A 22,633-nucleotide genomic window follows, 5' to 3' on the forward strand; every position below is an offset into this window, starting at 1 on the left:
GTCACCAGTGCAGCTTATTAATTGCACACAATTACATATAGCTTACTATTGTCTTATAGATTCTCCTATGATGTTTTGTCTCTCCCCATCAAGAAAAAGAACCACTTCTTGAATCACACCCTTTCTACACCTACATGATGGCTGTCATATTACCTTGACCAACTTTTCCCCTTGCTCTGCCAGAAAACACTAGTCATTTCTTCTTTCTAGACCTACGTGATGGCTGTCATGTTACCTTGACTAACTTTTCCCCTTGCTCTGCCTGAAAACAATAGTCATTTCTTTTGGTATTGCTTCAGCCCTTTACCCTGAGCCAGAGCAGGCAGGGATAGTGCTGTTGTGTTGCTGCTAACGATTCATTCAAGTCATTGCTTGGTAGCAGGGAATTTGCATATCTAAACAGCATGTTATGCTGTTTCTGTTCACTCCCATACAAGTAATTCAGCATTAAGCTCACGTCTTCCAGTAGTAATTCCAGCTAGTAATTTATCCTCACCTTACATAAAGTGCTCCTGTGTTGTTTCTTGAAAAATAGTTCACACATCAAATTCAGCCTGTGTTAAATGCAACTAAATTCTGATCCATTCAGCTGGAAAAATATATAATTAACTCTTGCATTCTTTTCCAAAGACTTTGGCATGTACTTTTACCAAAAACAATTTATCAGGTGATCATGGTCACTTTCATAGTCAGAGTATAATGGCCTTTCATCACACAGTTCCTTACATGCATATATACATACGTACATACATGCATACCTACATACATACACACACACATACAATGCATACATGTTCACATACACAAGTGCATATGTCATCCTCAGAATGTCTGCAGATGGGTTCATTAATTTAGTTCTCCTGATTGCTATAGCATCTGCCTTAGTAACCATCTATGAATTCTGCCCAATTTCTATTTCTAAAGCTATATTTTATACTATATTTTATATTATCATAGAAAAATAATATTAATTTAATAAAAATAATATTAATAGCATTAATACTGAGGAAGGTCCTTTTCTTACATACAGGCTCTTCAACAAGGGTATCAAACTCCAAACCTATGGGTCAAATATGACTTGCACTCAGTATGATACAAGAAGTTCTCCTGGATGTAATTATTGAATAGTTAAATGGATAAGTCAAAGAACTTACAAAAGTCAGTCACTGACAAATTTTTATCTATGCAGCTCAGGGCATTGCCAGCAGTTTGTGTGTGGATCAGTATAAAATTTCCTGTAGGGATGATTTCAATAATTTCAGTTTTGTGTCTTTGTTAAATGTCTCCCCCAAAGCCTTTTTTTAAATCTTTTTATTTGCACATTTTATGCAAATATAGATGCTGAGTAAATGTAAAAGAAATGGTTCTGCAGTTATAAAATAACTTTCATAAGTTCATATTAAAATGTTACATGTGGACAATCAGTAACAAATTGCATGTGTAATTAACATTTAACAATATAAGAAACAAAATTAAAATGCATAAAAAATAGCTATTTAAAAAATTCTCTATTAAGAAACATTTATTATTAGATTTAAATCTGATTTGTTTTTAAGAGAATGAGAGTGATGTCTCTTATAGAATTATAAAACAGGTGGAGGAATGCAAAAGGCAGCTGAAGGTAAGACTACAGCAGAATGCATGATAAGATGAGAGTGTATAAGGTGTAATAGTAAATAGATCAGATAAAATCATTTCATCCATCCTTCTTTTGTAAGACCCTTAGGGGGTTGTATTTTTAGAAGCATTTTGCATGCCTTTAAGTGTTCAGTGGCCAAGTCTTGGAGCTCTATCCATGTGACAGAATGAAAATTCATCAGTTTTCTTGTAATATAAAGTTATATAAAAATAACATTTGTTGACAAAATTTTTAATGTTGATGAATCTAATGTAGTTGGTGGGATATGTAAAATGGCAAATTGCCATGTTAAGATGTTATCTTGATATCCTGATTTGGCCATTCTGTTTTACATGCAACATTTTTAATATGAACATGCATAAATTCATGTTTTGTCTAATTTGGTATAATTATTTAAACAGTATTTGGTTTTGTTGTGTTATTTTTAAAATGTTTTGTAATACTCTAGGGCTTTTCTCCCTGGGCCTCACTGAAAATCGTCTCTTACCCAGTCGGACTTTCCAGGTAATTAAATGTCAATAAATAAATAAAGACATGACCAAAGTAGTTTGAAAGGTGGGCAGTAGCATAAAATAATTTAGAAGATCAAATATGTAAAAAGGCACACAAAGAGTTGGTGAATTAAGCTCCTCCTAATACACAACGTAAAATATGGAAGAAATTAAAAGGAGGCAGCAAACACGGCCAGAGTTAAATATAACAAAACATTTAATGAAAAATAAGCACTTTTGCATCTGTAGTGACACTTCTTCAGACTTTCAACAAAGCAAACATCAATTAACTTCATTATATATGTTTTGCCAAACCAATAATTGATTCCAATCAAATATGCAAAACACCCAATTATCTCTAAAAATCACTAAAAACAACTATCAATAAAACAGGAACAGATATAGAAAAAAGAACATTTCTCGTAACTCAACATCTCATAAAAAATGAACTATGGAAAGTATCAGCAAAACATACATATTTATATATATAGAAAGTACATATAATGAATACATCCAAATATGCATATATAAAACATATAAATAAAACATACATAAAGGGAAAGTATATGAAACAAGCATGAAAAGTTGTAAAAAACAAATATATATATATATATGTGTGTGTGTGTGTGTGTGCGTAGAAAATGACTTCTTTTACATAAAACCACGGTCTCCATCTCATATACAAATAAAAATGTATAAAAAATGTATACATAAGAAATGTATACATAAAAAATATATACATGAGGAATATACATATAAAAAAAGTGTGTGTGTGTGTATATATATATATATATATATATATATATATATATATATATAAAATCTTTTATATAAAAGAACTATATACAAAGACAACATATCCATACCAATACAAGAAAATAGTAGCTAAAATAAATTTAAACTTCACTAGTGATTCAGGGGTCTATCTAGTAAAAAAGCTTAAGTATAACTTTGTCATTCAAACTAAATGGTTTGTCAGCCTGCATTTTAACAATCCATTTGGTCTCCCTCTTTTCTGTCATTTTTTTTTTTAGATTACCTAATCTATCACTATGCTGAATGAGTTCTATAGCTAAAAACAAAAAAATGTGAGTCAAACCATGAGTAAGTATATGTTTAGCTAGAGCACTGCCCTCATCCTCCTTGTTGCTTGCATATATATGTTCCCTCACACATTCTCTTAGTGTACAATTAGTCTTGCCTATATAAAAGGCAGCACATCTCGTACATGAGGCCAGGTATACAAGATCTCTAGTTCTGCAATCTGCATAGTGCCTAAAATCATAAACAACATTGGTTATAGGGTGAATAAACCTATTGTTATTATACATATACGAGCAATGGTTTCAATTCCTACAGCTAAATGTACCTTGCCACTGTGACATAACTCTCCTTACTTAACTGTTCCCGTCTTTATAGCATAAAAGTCTCTTCAATGACTTATTATTTATTTTTATCTATTTTACATTTGTTAACCAGGAAATTCCAACTGGACACATGTCCATTTTCAGCGGAGGCCTGGGGAGAAATGCTCCAGTTACATAAGGTACATTAATGAACAAGTTAATACAAATGATGGAACACACATACAAAAACAGGTTTACAGTCATAGGTAAATACGGCCACTTAGCAAGGCTCATAGTTAGATAGTTGTCAGATAGTAAACTCATCTTACAGTATAATACATTATATACACATTCAACACATGCAGTATATTGCAGCCTTATTCAGCTAGGATATAACAGTAGTTAGCAGGTTTGTATGTAGTTTTATAATGTTTTCTTAACTTATAAAAGCAGACAGTTAAATGTGAGAAACTAGATTTTAGATTATCCATGAGTTAAGATATTTCATACTTATAAAAACAGACAGTTACATGTGAGAAGCTAGACTTAACATTGCCAATGAATGTAGAAATGTCTAGTATTTCAGCCTTTACCCAGGGGTAAGACAGGAGCATAGCCAGTTGTTTTTGAGGTGGGTTTTTAATAGTTTTTTGAATTGCGTTGTGGAGTTATCTGATGCTATTTGGGCAGGCAGGGAGTTCTAGAGTTTGGAAATGTAGCAGCTAAAGAGAGATTTACCTGCCTCATTGTTATGTCTTGCAACTTTAAGGAGGTTAAGGGTGCTTGATCTCAAGGTTCTTGCTGTGATGTGAGGGTGTATTAGGTTTTGGAGGGCTGGAATCTTATCTGAGTGATGGTATAACATGTGCTAGTGACAACTGATTAAGTTGAAGTAGTTGAGGGAACTCCAACCAGTTCAATTTCTTGAGAGATACACAGTGGTGTGGTTATTATTTTTATAAGAGAAGCTAGGGCGAACACCCACCACCACCTGTAGGTTCTCATCTGCAGTAAGAATCTGCCAGTTCTTATAAATTATATTTTGAACAGTCTTATTATTCAAAGCATAAGGAATTGTCACTCTATATTTATTAGACACTTTAGATTTCACAACAGGAGAATTACTTAATTTTTTTCTTTATATCTCTGGGTCTACCTCTGTGCATCCTGTCAATAAAACTGGTATCTCTTAAACATTCACATTCATAAGGTTTGTACCCTCTGTCTAAAAATTCTTTCTCAAGATTACCTAATGCAACCTTATAACCTAAATCTGAACTAGTTAACGTTGACACTCTGAGGCCCTGGCCTTGTACAATGTTCCTATAAACATGCACTGGATGCATACTCTGTTGATGCAGTAAATTATTTCTTCTACAGCTATTCCTATACATTTCAGTATTAATCTGGCCTTCACTTTTGTAAATAACCACATCCAAAAATTCTTTAGCTTCATAGAATCATTTGCCTGTGAACCTCAAAAACTGTGTCGTTGAATTAATGTTTTCCAAAAAAACATATAGTTCACTCTCTGTACCACTCCACGCAAGGAACACACCATCTATAAATCTTTTATAGTAAAGCACAAAAGAAAAAAACAGAGCATACTACCACAGAGTCCACTAATAAAAAAGTGTTCATTTTAATAACCTGGTAAAAACTTAAAACGTAAAAAGCCTCTTTTAATATACGATAAGCGCTTTCTGCCGTAGCCTTCAACAATCAACAATTCAAGGACAGAATTCTAGTCCACATGAGGGATATATATCACAAAGATCAGAAAAATGGTTTGGCTAGTCACATTTTACAGTATCTGTCACATTTTTTTAAATTTAAAGCCACTGATTGCATTTATGAAGGACAGAGGTGGGAACCTTTGGAATCGTAGAGAAACTAATGAAGTTAATTGGATCATTAATCTCAGAGCTGATCATCTGCTTTGTTTGAAAGCAATAGTTCTGCTCAAACCCATTCTGAAAGGGAGATGCATTTCCATTGGTTAATATGGAGGCTTGTCATCTATTCAGCTACATGATTGGACAAGATTTGATTGGCTGGTGAAAAGGTGTTGGCTTAAAAGCATGACATTGATTGGTGAACTTTATCCTTATTCATGAAAATAAGAGCCTTACTGATTATGATCTGTTGAAGGCACAACATTATGCAATGAAATAGGTTTTGAAGTTAATTTATTTGTGTAGTAGAGTTTTATAAATTGATTTTATAGACTGTATATAAGAGTCAGGGAAATTAAATTTAGAAAGAACTTTTAACAAGAAAATGAATAATAACTTTGTTAAAAACATGCACATCAATTACTAATGCAAAGGTTTCATTAAAGTTGGAATATTTTATAGCTTTTTAAGGCTTCTAGTGCTAAAGTTTGATCACAGGTGTGTTTGTTTTTAATAAAACATAACTGATACAGTAAAATAATAGAGGGGATAATGGATTTTAATTTATTTGCAATAAATGAATTTATAATTTTTATATCAACATTTATAAAGGCTATTGTTCTGTAATGGCTCAGATCAGTTGGATCTAACTTCTGCTTTAGTAAAATAGTGTTTCATCTGTTTAAATATATATCTGAGAATCCATTTAAGTAAATCACTTTGACAAAGATTTTAAAATTTTGTTGCAAATCATTTGAAAAATTCTGATAAACCATCAGGAGCTGGTGCCTTACCCAGTTTTAAGTTTGAAATAGTATTTCAGATTCAAAATTCTAGTTGTGAAAGTATTAACTGTGGAAATCTTATATGATCCAAATAAAGTTCCAAGTCTTTGTCCTGATAATCATTTGTTGCTCTATTATATAAATCAGAATACATATCATGAAATACTTTACATTTGAGTTAGAAGTGAACATCCCTTGTTTTGTTTTAATCTTTGATATTCTTGGTCTTGTACTGCTGATTCTGATTATATAAGACAAACATTTTGATGGATGTTGTGACCATTATGTGCATGACACTAGCACTTTTGTTTAATATTCATTGATCTGCAATATATGTAGTACGTTTAATTTTTTTTTTGGAGCTGTTTAATTTGTTCTTCTACACTCTCATTATAAATGAGGAATTGTTTGTGCTCTAATTCTTTAAATTTGGCTTTAATAGATTCCTGTTGATGTTGGTAGACCTTTTTTTTAATAGGATGCTCTGAGGGCTGCCCATTGTATGAAAAGTTTAATGCTGGTTTTATTGATATTTTGATAGAATTCCAAAAGAAATATGTTTAATTCTTCCTTGACTATTTATTTTTCTAATATTTATGGATTGGGGTCCAGTTATACATTATGCTACAATTATTTAAAATAATATATCAGTTTAGACTTATTGTACATTTTGAATGGTCAGAAAAAAAAATCTAAAATTAGTAGCAGGATTACAGACTATGCTAATTAGTGGTTTTGATATTTGGAAGAAGTCAATTCCTGACCATGGTTTGTGACATAGTGAAAAAAGCATGAAATCTTTATTAAATGACTCATTAATTAGTACAGGATCAATAAGGTCATACTCCAAACAAGCTTCTGAAATTGCCAGACAATTATTATGATAATTTGAGATAGATTTAGCTAATCTATCTGAAACTTGGTCTACAATATCATTCCATCCTCCACCTATAATCAAATAATGACCTTTACATTCCCTTAAAATATTGAAAACTTGGGTAAAATTTTTCACTTGTGCAAACCAGGGTGCATATAGATTACAGAGTAAAATACGTCTGTCAATTATATTGTGTTTACATCTAAGGAAATACCATCTATCATTAGGATCTGCCATATTTTCTAGAATTGTTGCTTGAAATAATATTTTAATTAAAATGGTCACTTCAGCACTTTTGTTGTTATTACCACCAAATGTTTTACTTAGTAATCATTTTTTATTAATATTTTCCCATTGGGTATTTTCCAAAATACACTGAGCTTGGGATTTATAGAAGAGATGTAAGAAAAGTTTTCTTTTATTTGTAGATTGTAAACCTTTACCATTCCATGAATCAATAACCCATCTCACTGTTATTGAACAACTTTCCTTATTAATAAGGAGAAATTAATCACAGGCACTAAACAGCCTATAATTGCAAAGTACCTTGCTAAGGTAAAGGAAAACAGCTCTTGTACTTTAAAAAAAAAAAGCAGCAAACCAGGCATGTCCAAGGGTCAGTTTCCATTGATTTCTCCTATCCACCTGGTGAATCTGGGTATACTGGGGCAATGCAGCAATTGCCTCATGTACACAGACAACCCTTTCCTCCTACCACCCAACACTACAACCTGTGAGAGATGCACGTACATAGCCAAACTGGAAGCAATGCTCTCTCCACCCAAGATTGTGCTAGACAGTCAAGAGGAGAAAGTTGACACCCGCACTACACCTCAAGCAACATATATCCCTTCTAAATTCACACCACCAACACCCACTCATAACAACACTAAATCCACATATGCGGAGGCCCTTACCTGTAACCTGCCCAAGCAACAAGGACCTCTGAAGCTGAAACACAAACAAACACCAATCACAACCAAAGTGTTACATAGCTCACAACACCAGTGTGCCACACAGCAACAGCCCCTAAGGCAAGAGAACGTACCTAACACTTTAGTCATAGGTGACTCTATAGTCAGGCACACTGATGTCCCACTCACCAGGCTGAACAAGGAGAAAATTACAGTGAGCTGCCTGTCGGGTGCCAGGATCCACCACATAACTCATGCACTCAAGTCACTCCACAGCAAGTACAAATATGACTCTGTCATTGTCCATGTTAGAGTGAATGACTTGAGACGTACCTCCGTGGACTATATGAAAAGAGACATGGAAGAGCTCTCAGATCATGTGGCCCAGGCAGGTATGACCCTAGCCCTGAGTAGCATCCTGCCTTCACCCAGAATAATGCCACAATATAAGGACAAAATGATTGACTTCAACAATTGGCTAAGCTTCTGGTGTCATTCAAAGGGGATCCAGTATCTGTCTGCCTGGGATGACATGATCGACAGACCACGATGCTTTGCCAGAGATGGTCTGCACCTGTCGCCCCTGGGATTCAGGTTACTGGCCAAGGCTCTTGCCACCCCTGTAGTGCCTTTCTTAGGCAAAGTTCAAAGGACAAAACCACCACTGTAACAGGTACAAGCATGCAAAATCTGAAGGTAATGCTACTCAATGCTAGAAGTCCAACCCACAAAATGCACTCTCTCGAGGCACTTCTAAAAATGGAGAACATTGATATCTGTGCAGTAACTGAGACCTGGTTCAAGGCTCCAGAGAGCACCCCTGCAATACCAGGCTACAACTCTTACCACACTTTTCGGATACCAAGCCTGGATCGAAACATTAAAGATGGAGGAGTGTCCATATTCACCAAGTATATTCACACCACCAGGTTAGTTGCCCAACACAATGCGTCTGAAATTCTCCAGGTGCAACTAACACTAGGTAAGACTGCAATCCAAACTGTAGCTTCCTACAGATCCCCCACCATGCCCCAAGATTCTCACTACACCTTTCTAAACATACTGGAAAATATTAATATACAACCAAACACCCTAATACTGGGTGATTTCAACTACCCTGCCATTAACTGGGAAAACTACTCGTGCACCAACACCTTTGCCCAATGGTTTTTGGAATTCATAAATTCCAATGCCCTGGATCAACTAATCCATAGTCGCAATAACAACCTGTTCTCCTCTGCACTATTCTTGGACCTCTCAAAAGCATTCGATATGGTCAATCATCAACTTCTCCTCCATACCTTAAAATCCCTCTCACTTGATTCACAAGCATTACAGTGGTTTGACTCATACTTGACTAATAGAAAACAAGCAGTCCTCTGGGACAGCCATCTATCCTCTCAACTCCCAGTTACTATTGGCGTCCCACAAGGATCCATCTTAGGTCCCCTACTTTTCTCTATTTTCATAAATAACCTGCCCACTTCCCTCCCTACATCCACTTGTATACAGTATGCTGATGATTCCACTCTCATCTGCTCTGCTCCATCCCCAGTAGAACTCCACTCCTCTACCCAATTGGTCTTCACAGCAGCAGAAAAATGGTTTCAACATATTTGTCTCCTCCTAAATCCCAAAAAAAAACAAACTACTACTTTTCACCCCAACCCTTAAATCCACCCCAATCACTTTTTCCATTGTGTCCTGTAATAGCACTATCATTAAACCTGACTATTCCACAAAACTGCTAGGCATCACCATAGACAATCAGCTAAATTTTGACTATCACATTGATTTAACTATCAAGACAGTTAATAAAAAGATTGGTGCCCTTTACAGACTTAAGCCCTTTCTTACTGCCACATCCCAAGTGTCTCTCGCCCAAACTCACCTCATTTCTACACTACTGTATGCCTCTCCTTCTTTTATCAACATGTCTAAAGCTAATCTTCAGAAACTGAATATAGCCTACCATAGTATTGCCAGATTTGCCACTGGCTCTCCATTCCGTACTCATCACTGTCTTAACTTAAAGAAACTTAACTGGCTAGAACTTCCAAACCTAATACTCCTACAGCAACTAATCATCACCTTTAAAATTCTACATTACCCCTCCAACACACCCATACTGAATAACCTCATCACACCTTATAAAAATCTCACTACACTTAGATCAGCCAACAAGCTTCTAGTTACTACTCTGAAATCTCATAATAAATCAGGTGACTCCTTATTTGCAAACACTATCGGTTCATATTGGAATAAACTTCCCACAGAACTGACCTCCCTAGGCTCATGTCACCTTTTCAAAAAACAGATTAGAAATCACTTACTAAATCACTGGCTATGCCCATGCTCCAATCCTGACTGAGCTCAGCAAATTTGTTACCCTCTCTAGTCCCCTCCTTTGTACCTTCACTCTCTTGTTCAAATTTCTGACTGACTTCCCCAGTCCCCTCTTTTTGTACCTTCACTCTTTTGTTCAAAATTCTCTTTGACTTCCCCTCTGACCATCTGCTTTCTTTCTCTTGCTTCTTTTATCTAACTTCCTATATCCTTCTACCTTTTCCATTCATCACTACCTTTGTTCCCCCTCTCTTCTCCTACTGGCTACTCCTCAGCTTTACTATGCCCATAATATTCATTCCAAACAGAAACTGTACTTTTTCCACTTTCTGCTTACTTTATTTCTGCTTTTTCTCTCTCTCTAACTACATAATAACTATTACACTACCTGCTTGCATAGTTAACACTGTATATTAACTGTATCTTGCTTTTTGCCAATGCTTGATTTGTTGTTTTGACTATTGACTAGTGATTTTTTTTTACTGTAAATTTTATTTTATGATACTGGAGCTTTTCTCCTCAGCCCTTGGCTGAAATTTGACATGTCATCTAGTCAGACTAGCCCAGGAACACTGTATATGCGATTGTACTTTGCCTTTTGTCATTATTTTACTGTTAGTTAATTAGCGACTTTTTAAACTGTAGTGTTATAGTCTGATAGTGGAGCTTTTCTCCTCGGGCCTCTGCTGAAAATGGACATGTATCCAGCCAGACTAGCCCGGTTAACAAATGTAAAATAAAATAAAATAAAATAAATAAATAAAATAGTCCCACCAGGGGCACCAATATCCTAGACCTGGTCATTACCAACATGGGAAATCGATGCTCCACACCTATGGTCACCCCCTCATTGGTCAGGCCAGACCATAAGCTAATCACCCTTAACATCCACATCCCACCCCCAACCCCCAGTAAGGAAACCTCCATAAAAAACTTCTCCAAGGCCAACTTCATGCTACTCAAGTCAGAAGTTACAAACCTCATGACACCCATGCAGACAGGAATTGAAAGTTCTACTGCTGAGTCCTACACTAAGGCACTGTATGAGCACATCCACTCATGCATGAATCGTGCCATCCCAAATAGAACCAAGATGCTCTCATTCAATAAAAAGAAAGCCAATCTGGTGGTCCCCTGCCATAAACAAACTTTACAACAAAAGGAAGAAACTGTTGCAAAAAAGAGGAAAATCCCAGGATGCAAAAAACTCCCTTACCAGCCTCAGTAAAAATCTGAGAGCCCTCATAAAATCCTCCAAAGCTAGTTACGAATATAAAATTGCCAAAGATTCCAAAGACAACCACAAGGCATTCTATAACTATGTCAAGAATTTAAATGGCAATGCTCAGATCTGCTCTGAGCTACAACAGAATGGCATTAAATATACTGATCCCAAGGATATTGCCAATATCCTGGCAGATCGATTCAGTGCCAACTTCACCCCCCCTCTCACCCCCTAAATGGCCGATCTAATACCAGAAGATTGCCAAATTCTGGTAATAACGGCCACACAGGTAAAAAATGCACTCCCCAAAGCTAAAAATACAGCATCCATGGGACCAGATGACATCCCGGGCTGTGTACTACATGAACTACAAAATGAACTGGCACCTCACCTAAGTGTCATGTTTAATCATACCCTCACCTCAGGCTTCATGCCCACTGAGTGGCACACAGCTACAGTTATCCCACTCCACAAGGGGGGGGTCCAACTTGGATCCCAGGAACTACCACCCCATCAGTCTGATGAGCCTGATCTGCAAGGCCATGGAACGTATTATCATGGAACTTATAAATAAAGACATTGGCAACCTTCAAACACTGAACTCCACCCAGTTTGGGTTCGTGAAGAGCTGATCTTGTCTCCTGAACCTTATTGACTTCTTTGAATCAGTCTCCAGAGCCGTGGACAAGGGTAAGGCAGTCCACACAGCCTATCTGGACCTCGCCAAGGCTTTTGACACCATCCCCCACTCTGGAATCATAGATAAACTTACTAAGCTGGGCATTAATCCCTATATCACTCGATGGGTTGCCAACTGGCTTACTGACAGAACCCATACTGTAAAAGTAGCTGACTCCAACTCCAGCTCCAGACAAGTGACAAGTGGAGTACCTAAGGGTTCAGTCCTGTGACCTCTCTTGTTTGGTATCTACTTCTCTGAAGTACAGGCCAACGCTAAGGGACTCTGGCTAACAAAGTTCATAGATGACTGCAAACTGAGAGCCATTATCGAATCCCCAAATGATGTGGATACTCTACAAAAAGGCCTTACAGAAACAGATGCTTGGTGCCAGAGCCATGGGTTCAAGCTCAATGCACAATCCACAATCTGCATATAGGAATTTTATATGGTGGTTAAATATAACTTTCTAAAGAAGAAAGAGAATGAATAAATGCTATGTTACATACCTCTTGCTTATCAGTTTCACCAACTGGTACCCAAGTCACTCTGTACAGTGCTACATCAGGTCCACCATGTTCCCAAGTAGCTCGGAAGCTGTCAAGTTTCACATCAGAAAATTCAAGATTGACTGGTGCTGGAACAACTCCTAAAATGTGCCATAGTACAAATGTGGGTTAGAATGCAGAAGGAAACTTTTGAGACAATAAACAAACTGATTTCACTGGCTCAACCTGTTTACACTATCAAGAATTATTGCAGCTCAAAGCTTAATCTTAAAATGTGCATCTCTCAATCACTACATGGCATTTCAGAATAAAAAAAAGTTTATTTTTTACTTAACATTGCTGAATATGTAGGCCAACAAAGTGTATGGTTAATTATTTACTTCAATATCTACTGCAGATGTGGAACTAAAAACAATTACTATCACAAAAGTTAGCTGTTGTTTTTTGTAAATACATAAAAGCCATGTGGAGTCGGAGAAGAATGGCTTAATCCAGTACCCAGGATAGTACTGTAAAACGAAAGGACTCACCTTCCCTGTGTTTTCTCCTCCATGCAGTCATTATATGGATTGTGTGTAAGGTCCAAGAAAATGTATTAACTAGTGATTGGCAAATGGAAATTACCACATGGTTGGGAGGGTGGCCTAATGGTTAAGGTGTTTGCCTTACATACACAAGGTGCAGAGTTTGAGTCTCACAAGGGATAATTGGCTAGGCTTACAATGGCTCCCAAGAGCAGTTAGCTTAGTACTAACCTATGAACCTATGAACATGCCAGTTCAGTCAAGTGGTTATATAGATGTATTAACAGTTCATTCAAGCAGTTATACAGATGTGCAAAGATACTAAGTTGCAAGACCAATAATTTAGAGGTGCAAGGTGTTCCATATAAACTGAAACATAATTATTTGCCTCTCACACTTGCAATTTATATAGTATTTCATACTTCAAGACTAATATATCAAGCATTGAAAACAACCTGATGGGATGTCTTCCTGCCTGTGCACTTGTATATCTATCATAACATTGATAATACCTGCCAGAGATTTCACAGGATGTCTGCACAGCCTCATAAATAAATGCTACTGTCTTCTGAAACAGGAATACTATACTGGCACCCATGCACTAAATACTCCTATAGCTGTAGGAAGCCTGATTCAACAATGCTCGCACTGATCCATCCACATGATAGCACTCTGTCATTCAGTCATTTTTCTGTCACTTGTTAACTGTCCATGTGCAAGTCCTTTCAGTGCAGCTGCCTGTGGAAGAGCTCTGAACGTCTGTCAAATTCCTGTCACCTGCTCCTGGAATATACAAAGCAGCTGGTGACAGAGGTTTCAGTGCTGCAATACCTATGAAATGGAAATTTTCACACTCTGATGTTACCTACCCATTGATATACATATGATGTCTTTCAATTTATAGAATAAGTAAATGGACTGAACTTCCACACTCCCTTTTCAACCAAGACTTTAAGGTAAGAGTTAAACAAGCAGTGTGGACTAAGGGGCTAAAACGATGGAAAGATACATAAATAATATATACTATGTAGAAGATTAGAATTTACCTAAATTACCATGGTTTGAGTACTGCCCATAACAAAATAAAAAGTGAAAATGACCAGACAAAAGGCTAAGGTCGTACAGTACTGGAGATATAGGTTTATATCTAACTAACTAGGTTTAGCCCATGTATCATTTATAACTTATAAATCTTACTCCACAGTTCTGGGAAGTGTAACTAACAAGGCTCTGCCCAAATTACATCTCTTCCTAGCATCTGAACATGGTTGAGATTTTAAACTGAGCACAGCTCTCCCTAATGGTGGCTGGCTTTTGCTACTGATGGTGGTGAGTTACAGAATTTAGGCCCAAAGTAAGAAGGCGATTTGGGCCATACCAACATATACTGCTGGAAAAGCAGAAACAAGAGCAAGGCACAGGAGCAGCAAAGAGGTTTATTATGTATCCACAATTTTAACAGTCTGGCTTAGGGGGAGCAACAGATGTAAGTATCTGAAAATTGGGGTGCAAGTTAGAAGCACAGTACTCTGTCTGGCAGCAGCCATTAGTTATTCCAGAGTTTGCTCATGATACTGCCTTCTGGGAGAACTGGATATGAACATACTACCCTTGTTCAGCATTGTCATTAATTTAAGATAATTAGGTTCATAGGTTCATAGGTGCGTACTAAGGCTAGCTTCCCCTGAGGGCCATTTCTAACCTAGCCAGGTTCCCTTTTTGTGCTCAAAATAACCTATCCATTTGGTTATTAATTGGCTTTACCCATCCCATGGTCAAAAATTATATATTACCCCTATTAAGAATAACTGGGATCATACCATACATAATTTGAGGGGACCCATGCATGGAAAAATGCATTTAGGAGCTGGATCTGTCTATTAATAATACAGTTAGCAGTCCTGGGATGAAATCTGTTTCCCATCCATAGATCCAAGTTGGGCTTGAATATGTACAGGGATTAACTTTGTTTTATGTGGCTGGGTAGTCAGTTTCAGAGCAGGTGTATCCTTCGTGAGATATATATGTCCCTCCAAATAATTCTATTGATGTTGCAGAAGAGGTTTAGATCCCTAGGCTAGATTTTTAGGGGTGTAGTATTAATGTGGTAGTTCCCTGTGATAGATGACTTCCCAAGGGATACAATAATACATTTTTGGTATGTAGTTTCAATCCATGCTTTTGGTACCAGTTATTTATTTGGGACAAAACTTCCTGCAGGATGACTAAGTCATTTGGGGATTTAATGACTGTTCCTAGGATGTCGTCATCTGCAAACGTAGTCAGCAAGAGCCCTAGACACCAAACAGGACAGGTCCCAGCACAGAACCAATTGGTCAACTGATAAATTTGTTGCTGTTATAGCAGAAGAAACAGGAGATGAATAGTCCAGCACTGGAATACTCACTCTTTCACCAAGATCTTTTTCTGGTTTCCTTGGTTTAAGGGCTTGATTGCCTTGTAGCATGTTTCAAATAATGTGTGAACATTATGTACATGACCAGAGAAAGTCAAAAAGTGGTCAAGGCTCACTTGTAAGAATGTGAAATCCTTACCAGTTTAAATAATCTACCAGTGGAAAATAGTACTGATTAAATTGCAGATACCAAGCTTAACATCTCAGTGGTAACTAAAAATGGCATTTTGGTGAGGCTGATTAAATCAGCTGAACAAATCTCCCAGGTCTTAGACCATGTTTTATTGATTACAGTTTACGAGTGATCAAAGTATTTTCTATGTAATAGGGGATATTGACACTGGGAAGGCTGATGAAGATATTAATAAAATTTGCAAAATGAAAAGTCTCAGGAAAGAACCACAGTGACAGTCACGACTGACAAAGACTAGGGCAGTGACTAGCTTACGGGCACTACAAAGGTCCATTTTATGAAGAGACCTTCAAAACAGTGTACTACTGTTGGATTTACTCATATAAACCTATCTCATCTAAATACACATATGATGCAAAGCAGAATCAAAAGCGTTTGTGACATCATCAAAATCCAGCCACTGACTGCCAGTGTCATGCAGTTGTGCAATAGTCATGTGTATAAAAATACACACATGCTGAATTGCTTTATGAAAGGGCATGGCAGTTTCCCCTCATAAAACACCACCCTATAGTGCCTTTTTTAGGCAAGGTTCAAAGGATAAAACCACCACCATAACAGATACAAGCATGCAAAATCTGAAGGTAATGCTACTCAATGCTAGAAGTCTAAACCTCAAAATGCACTCTCTCGAGGTACTCCTAAAAATGGAGAACATCGATAGGTTCAAGGCTCCAGACAGCACCCCTGCAATACCAGGCTACAATCCTTACCACACTTTTCGGCCACAAAACCAAGACCGAAACACTAAAGGTGGAGGAGTGTCCATATTCACCAAGGATATTCACACCTCCAGGCTAGTTGCCCAACACAATGCATCTGAAATTCTCCAGGTGCAACTAACACTAGGTAAGACTGCAATCCAAATTGTAGCTTGCTACAGATCCCCCACCATGCCCCAAGATTCTCACTACACCTTTCTAAACATACTGGAAAATATTAAGACACAACCAAATACCCTAATACTGGGTGATTTCAACTACCCTGCCATTAACTGGGAAAACTGCTCGGGTACAAACTCCTTTTCCCAACGGTTCTTGAAATTCATAAATTCCAATGCCCTGGATCAACTAATCCATTGTCCCACCAGGGGCTCCAATATCCTAGACATGGTCATTACCAACATGGGAGATAGATGCTCCACACCAGTGGTCACCCCCTCATTGGTCAGCTCTGACCATAAGCAAATCACCCTTGACATCCACATCCCACCCCCACCCCCCAGTAAGGAAACCACCTTAAAAAACTTCTCCAAAGCCAACTTCATGCTACTGAAGTCCGAAGTGACAAACTTCATGACACCCACACAGACGGGATCTGGAAGTTCAACTGCAGAATCCTACACTAAGGCACTATACGAGCACATCCACTCGTGCATGAATAGTGCCATCCCAAATAGAACCAAGATGCTCTTCTCCAAAAAAAGGAAGCCAATCTGGTGCTCCCCTGCTATAAAAAAAACTATAAAACAGAAGGAAGAAACTGTTGCAGAAAAGAGGAAAATCCCAGGATGCAAAAAACTCCCTCACCAGCCTCAGTAAGAAGCTGAGATCCCTCATAAAATCCTCTAAATCTACTTACGAAAATAAAATTGCAAAAGATTCCAAAGACAGCCACAAGGCATTCTATAGTTATGTCAAGAATCTAAATGGCAATGCTCAGATCTGCTCTGAGTTGCAACAGAATGGCATTAAATATACTGATCCCAAGGATATTGCCAATATCCTGGCAGATCGATTTAGTGCCAACTTCACCCCCCTCTCACCCCCTAAAGGGCCCATCTCAATACCAAAAGATTGCCAAATTCTGGTAATCATGGCCACACAGGCAGAAACCGCACTCTCCAAAGCTAAGAATACATCATCCATGGGACCAGATGACATCCCAGGCTGTGTACTACATGAACTACAAAATAAACTGGCACCTCACCTGTGTCATGTTTAATCATAGCCTCACCTCAGGCTTTGTGCCCAATGAGTGGCGCACACAGCTACAGTTATCCCGTTCCACAAGGGAGGACCCACCTTGGATCTCAGGAACTACCGCCCCATCAGTCTAATGAGCCTGATCTGCAAGGCCAAGGAATGTATTATCATGGAACTTATAAACAAAGACATTGGCAACCTTCAAACACTGGACCCCACTGGGTTTGGGATTGTGAAGGGCCAATCTTGTCTCCTGAATCTGATTGACTTCTTCGAATCAGTCTCTAGAGCTGTGGACGAGGGTAAGGCAGTCCACACAGCCTATCTGGACCTTGCCAAGGCCTTTGACACCATCCCCCACTCTGGAATCATAGATAAACTTACTAAGCTGGGCATAAATCCCTACATCACTCGATGGGTTGCCAACTGGCTTACTGACAGAAACCAGACTGTAAAAGTAGCCGACTCCAAATCCATCTCCAGACAAGTGACAAGTGGAGTACCTCAGGGTTCAGTACTGGAACTATTCTTGTTTAGCAACTACTTCTCTGAAGTACAGGCCAATACTAAAGGACTCTGGCTAACAAAGTTCGCAGATGACTGCAAACTGGGAGCCATTATTGAATCCCCAAATGATGTGGATAGTCTACAAAATTTCCTTACAGAAACAGATGCCTGGTGCCAGAGCCATGGTCTCAAGCTTAATGCCAAGAAATGTATAGTTATCCCGTTTGGAAAAAAACATGTACCCATGAATTACCACATAGGTGGCAGGGCACTAAACATCAGAAGTGTGATGAGAGACTTAGGGACACAGGTGGACAGTGGTCTCACTTTCGATAACCGCATTGCCACAACAGTCAGGAAATCCTTCTATGTGGCACACCTCATCACTAAAGGCTTTTCATCCAGAAAAAAGGAGGTCATTGTCCCACTGTACTCATCCCTCATTAGACCCATTATAGAGTATAATGCCCCATTTGGTATGTACCTCACAAGACATCTTAAACAGCTGGAAAGGCCACAGAAATACCTCACTAAAAGAATCACAGGCCTAAAGCAGATGCCATATGCTGACTGTCTAAAGAAACTCCAGCTATACTCTGTGGCATATCGTCTATTCAGAGGTGATCTCTGCTTAACATACAAGGCCAGTCAAACCCTGAGCTATTGGACATGTTCCACTTAAAGAAACCCCAATCTCTCAGAGCCACATGCTCCAGGGATCTAAACCTTGTCATCACAATGAACAAAACATGCTGTAGGGATAGATTCCTGACCCAGAGACTCCCCATACTCTGGAATAGACAGCCGATACATGTTAAGCAGAGCGCCTCATTTGCCCTCTTCAAAAGGAACCTTGATGATTTGATGGGAGATAGGAAATTCACTCCGGGGATCATGTGAGTCACCCTGCTAGACAGGGGTCCAGGGAAGTAAATACTATGGGAAGAAATATCCAGGGAATTGTTATGGCTAGGCTTGTATAGGCCCTCGGGCCGATAGCCTAGTACGAACCTATGAACCTATAAAATATATGCTTCAGGAAAATTATTAAAGCTGTGCTGAGCATTTTTAGGCATGGCTTTCAATAAAGTGACTTTTAGGAAACTGTCCAGAAGCTACTGGTTGTGAATTATGGCATGCAATGGTTGTGCCATGTTCTCTGTGGAAATCATGCTAGGGTTCACACAGGTGTTAATTTTCTGCTAAATAGTTCATGAATTCAGTAGAAACAACGTAGTCTAGAACTTTGAATGCTGAGGACAGCAGTAAGACAGATCTGTAAGACTCCACCTTATTTTGTAGTTGTAACATGGGAAATGGAATAGTAGTAGATGCCTTATAAACTTCAAATAAGGTGCAGGAGGTAAGGGTTATGTTGTTGTTGATAGTGTAAGCAAGCACAGTAAAGAGTAAGTTAGCAGAGGTTTGGATAAATTTTAGGATATAACTCATCTAGATGACTATGCCAAAGCTGACAACAACTTTTAGCTTGTGAATCATCGGAGTAAATAGCGACAAATCATAATATGAAACTTAGTGTAAGTATTGAATAAATTAGAGGCAGTGTAAATATGAATAAATTATAGGCTGATATTTTGTGATTTTAAGTGGGTCTATTTCACAAGAAAACACCTTAAGAAATCATTTGAAAAGGCCCCTGGAACTTAGGTGGAAATGAGGTGCTAGTTACTGTGTGCGAATGCAATGCCAGAGGTAGTCTTTTTCATCACTGCAAGATTACTATTTACCTACAGACATAATGATGCTGTAAAAAAAATCTGATTAAATAAGCTATTGCAGTGCTGTAGGAAAGGACCAGTTGAGGCTTAACAGTTGCTTGCAGTTCATGTTTTCCACAAGTTAGTATGCATACCTCAGCATCCGGACTGACTCTGAGACATGATATGATTTTTCGGTTACTTCTAATGCGCTGTCATCAGATTTTAACCAAACTGAACAAAGTTACCCTTGTAAAAGAGTAATTGTTCTGAAGTGGCAAACCATTTATTTAGAATCTCGTTGCCTCATGTTAATCAAGCAGGTATTCTTAATGTGTGCTTGATCTTTAAACTGGCAAGAGCTGCAAGTTTTTCCAAGTGCTGCAGTAACTCACATTACAGCACTTTTCAAAATAAGGCTTTAACACTTCATTCCACAATCAGATAACATCTGGAAACAGAAGCACAATGCTAAAATATGTTGAACAACATACTTGTGGGTTAGATTTCCCTCAAATGGCTGCATGTTATGACTACCACAGAACTGCTGTACAAATGGAAAAGAAAAGGCTTAAGATTTCACCGCAGACTACATCTCAAATTTAGATGGAGTGAGGCCACTCCTGAGTTATGGAAAATCCAGCTTTATTGGCTGCCACATCCTGAGCCACACTCAATAGTTTGCAGAGATACAAATAAATTATGGGAAAACTTAACATATACTGCAGGTGGGACTTTTGCTTCATCAGCTTGCCATACGTCTGCTTTCACAAACTAAACTATACCATCTTTTTTTCTGAGCGTTATCTAGGATGTTCAGCGTTTAAGTCTATAAAACATTAATGCCTAGACTTCCTTTCTGGATATACAGCTAATTGTATGCAAGTATGTAAATGCACACTTCATACTTTCATTCCTAAAGAGTCATTATGGAGTTCAAAATCAGACAACGACTTTCACAGTGATGGCAGTCTGTCTTTACCTTAATGAGTAAGCTCCTCACTGCACATATTTAGGTTTCAAATTATACAGAAAATAGGTAATGCTGATAGAGTAAGGTTAAGTGTGAGGAAAGTGTGCTTCAAAAATTGTAGTGCATATAATAATTTAATATCATTTCTATTATAAAAGTTAACAAAAATAAGGATTATATGGAGTTGTTTTCAAATCAAGCTGCTAACTGTAGAATATAATGTAAGGTTTGGCACCAGACTATTTGGGAGAAGCTAATATTTATCTTCAATGGCTGACAATTGTGATGACATACGTATTCAGCAGTACAGTGAAGCAAGGATGAAATGAAACATAACAGGTCAATTTCAGTTGGTCGACAGACTAAATTGTTGGCACTGACATGGTCAAGATGACAAGATCGACAATGTATTTTGTCTATCATTTTGACTGAGATTGTGGTACAGTGGGGATTAGGGAATGTGCCCTTTTCCCTACTGTAGTGAACTCTTGTAGTAGATATATATAATTAGTGGGTTTGGGGGGCACATCCCACCACAGTGTGGGTATAGGGAGGTTGCCCCCCTGCAAAAACTTTGTTTTGTTTTGCTTGCTGGTATTTGGGTTGTTCAAGTTGATTGACGAACTAAATTGTCAGTCATGGTTTCAACCATGTCAGTGTCGACAGTTTAGTCCATCAACCAAATGAAATAGACTCAACTTAACTACAAGGCTAAACATAGAGGATGAAAATACAGAACTACATTACTTAGTCATTTGAAACAGTTCAGAAAATAAAGATAAACAGTTAAGGCAGGGGTGGGATAGGGCAGCTGACACCAGATCATCCTGGAAGTAGGAAAAGATAGTTGTCTGACCTCCAACATGCAAGCAGAAACTTGTACTGCACCAAAAATAGTCAAGATTGGGGATATGGCTAGGTGCCACCAGGCCAGCGATGATTTCCCTAGCTAGTGCATTTGTGGGAGCATGCATGTACATGGGAAATGATACAGTGATGCAGGTGCTCACATCTCCTTGTACTTTACAGTTATATCAAGTGTCAGTAGTACTAGTTAATGTCATTTTGTTCTTCTAATACATTTAACCTTTTTTGAAATATCTCTAAATCATAATATCTCTTTATATCTTTAACCTTGTTATCTATCTTCCATTTGCTGTGTTAATGTCACTCAAACTCTCCACTAGCTTTTTTAACTCACTTGTTAGCACAAGCCTACCATGACATTAATAATCAATCTAATTGCTGTTGTACCAAATCTAGTCTAAGTGACTACTGATCTATAACCATCAGTACATATATCCATTTCAACCAGTATCCTGACCTACCTATCTGTCCCCCAACAATAAAGTTATAGACTGTTAACTCTCTTTGGCCAGCCTAATTTCCCTAGTTACCTCGAGGAAGTATAACAATTGCTTCATGTTTACTGGCAATCCATTATTGCTATCTAACACAAAATACATCCATGAGAGATGCATTTAGTTACACAAACTGAAGGCAAGTGTATCAGATTGTGTCAGTCAACATAAAATCATACTTGCTGAGGTTTTCAGAGAAAACTTAGCTATGCCTTCCAAAACATGACAGAGCACATCAGCCACATATTCATATGATCCCACTACTCACATAGGTACACCGACATCCATGCCTACTGCCACTACATCAATA

General features: G+C 37.9%; 1 protein-coding gene across 3 annotated transcripts in view; it reads right to left on the minus strand.

Annotated features, from left to right (window-relative positions):
- Nucleotides 1–22,633, minus strand: part of COL12A1 (collagen type XII alpha 1 chain) — a 589,904-nt gene that overhangs the window by 310,441 nt on the left and 256,830 nt on the right. For all 3 annotated transcript variants that reach the window (XM_044063907.1, XM_044063925.1, XM_044063915.1), the window contains one exon: nt 12,707–12,846. In XM_044063907.1, coding sequence (XP_043919842.1) covers nt 12,707–12,846 — 140 coding nt within the window. The remainder of the gene's footprint in view (nt 1–12,706; nt 12,847–22,633) is intronic.

The sequence above is a fragment of the Protopterus annectens genome, chromosome 1.part0 (assembly GCF_019279795.1).
Source record: "Protopterus annectens isolate FY-2018-M chromosome 1.part0, PAN1.0, whole genome shotgun sequence".
Lineage (NCBI taxonomy): Eukaryota > Metazoa > Chordata > Ceratodontiformes > Protopteridae > Protopterus > Protopterus annectens.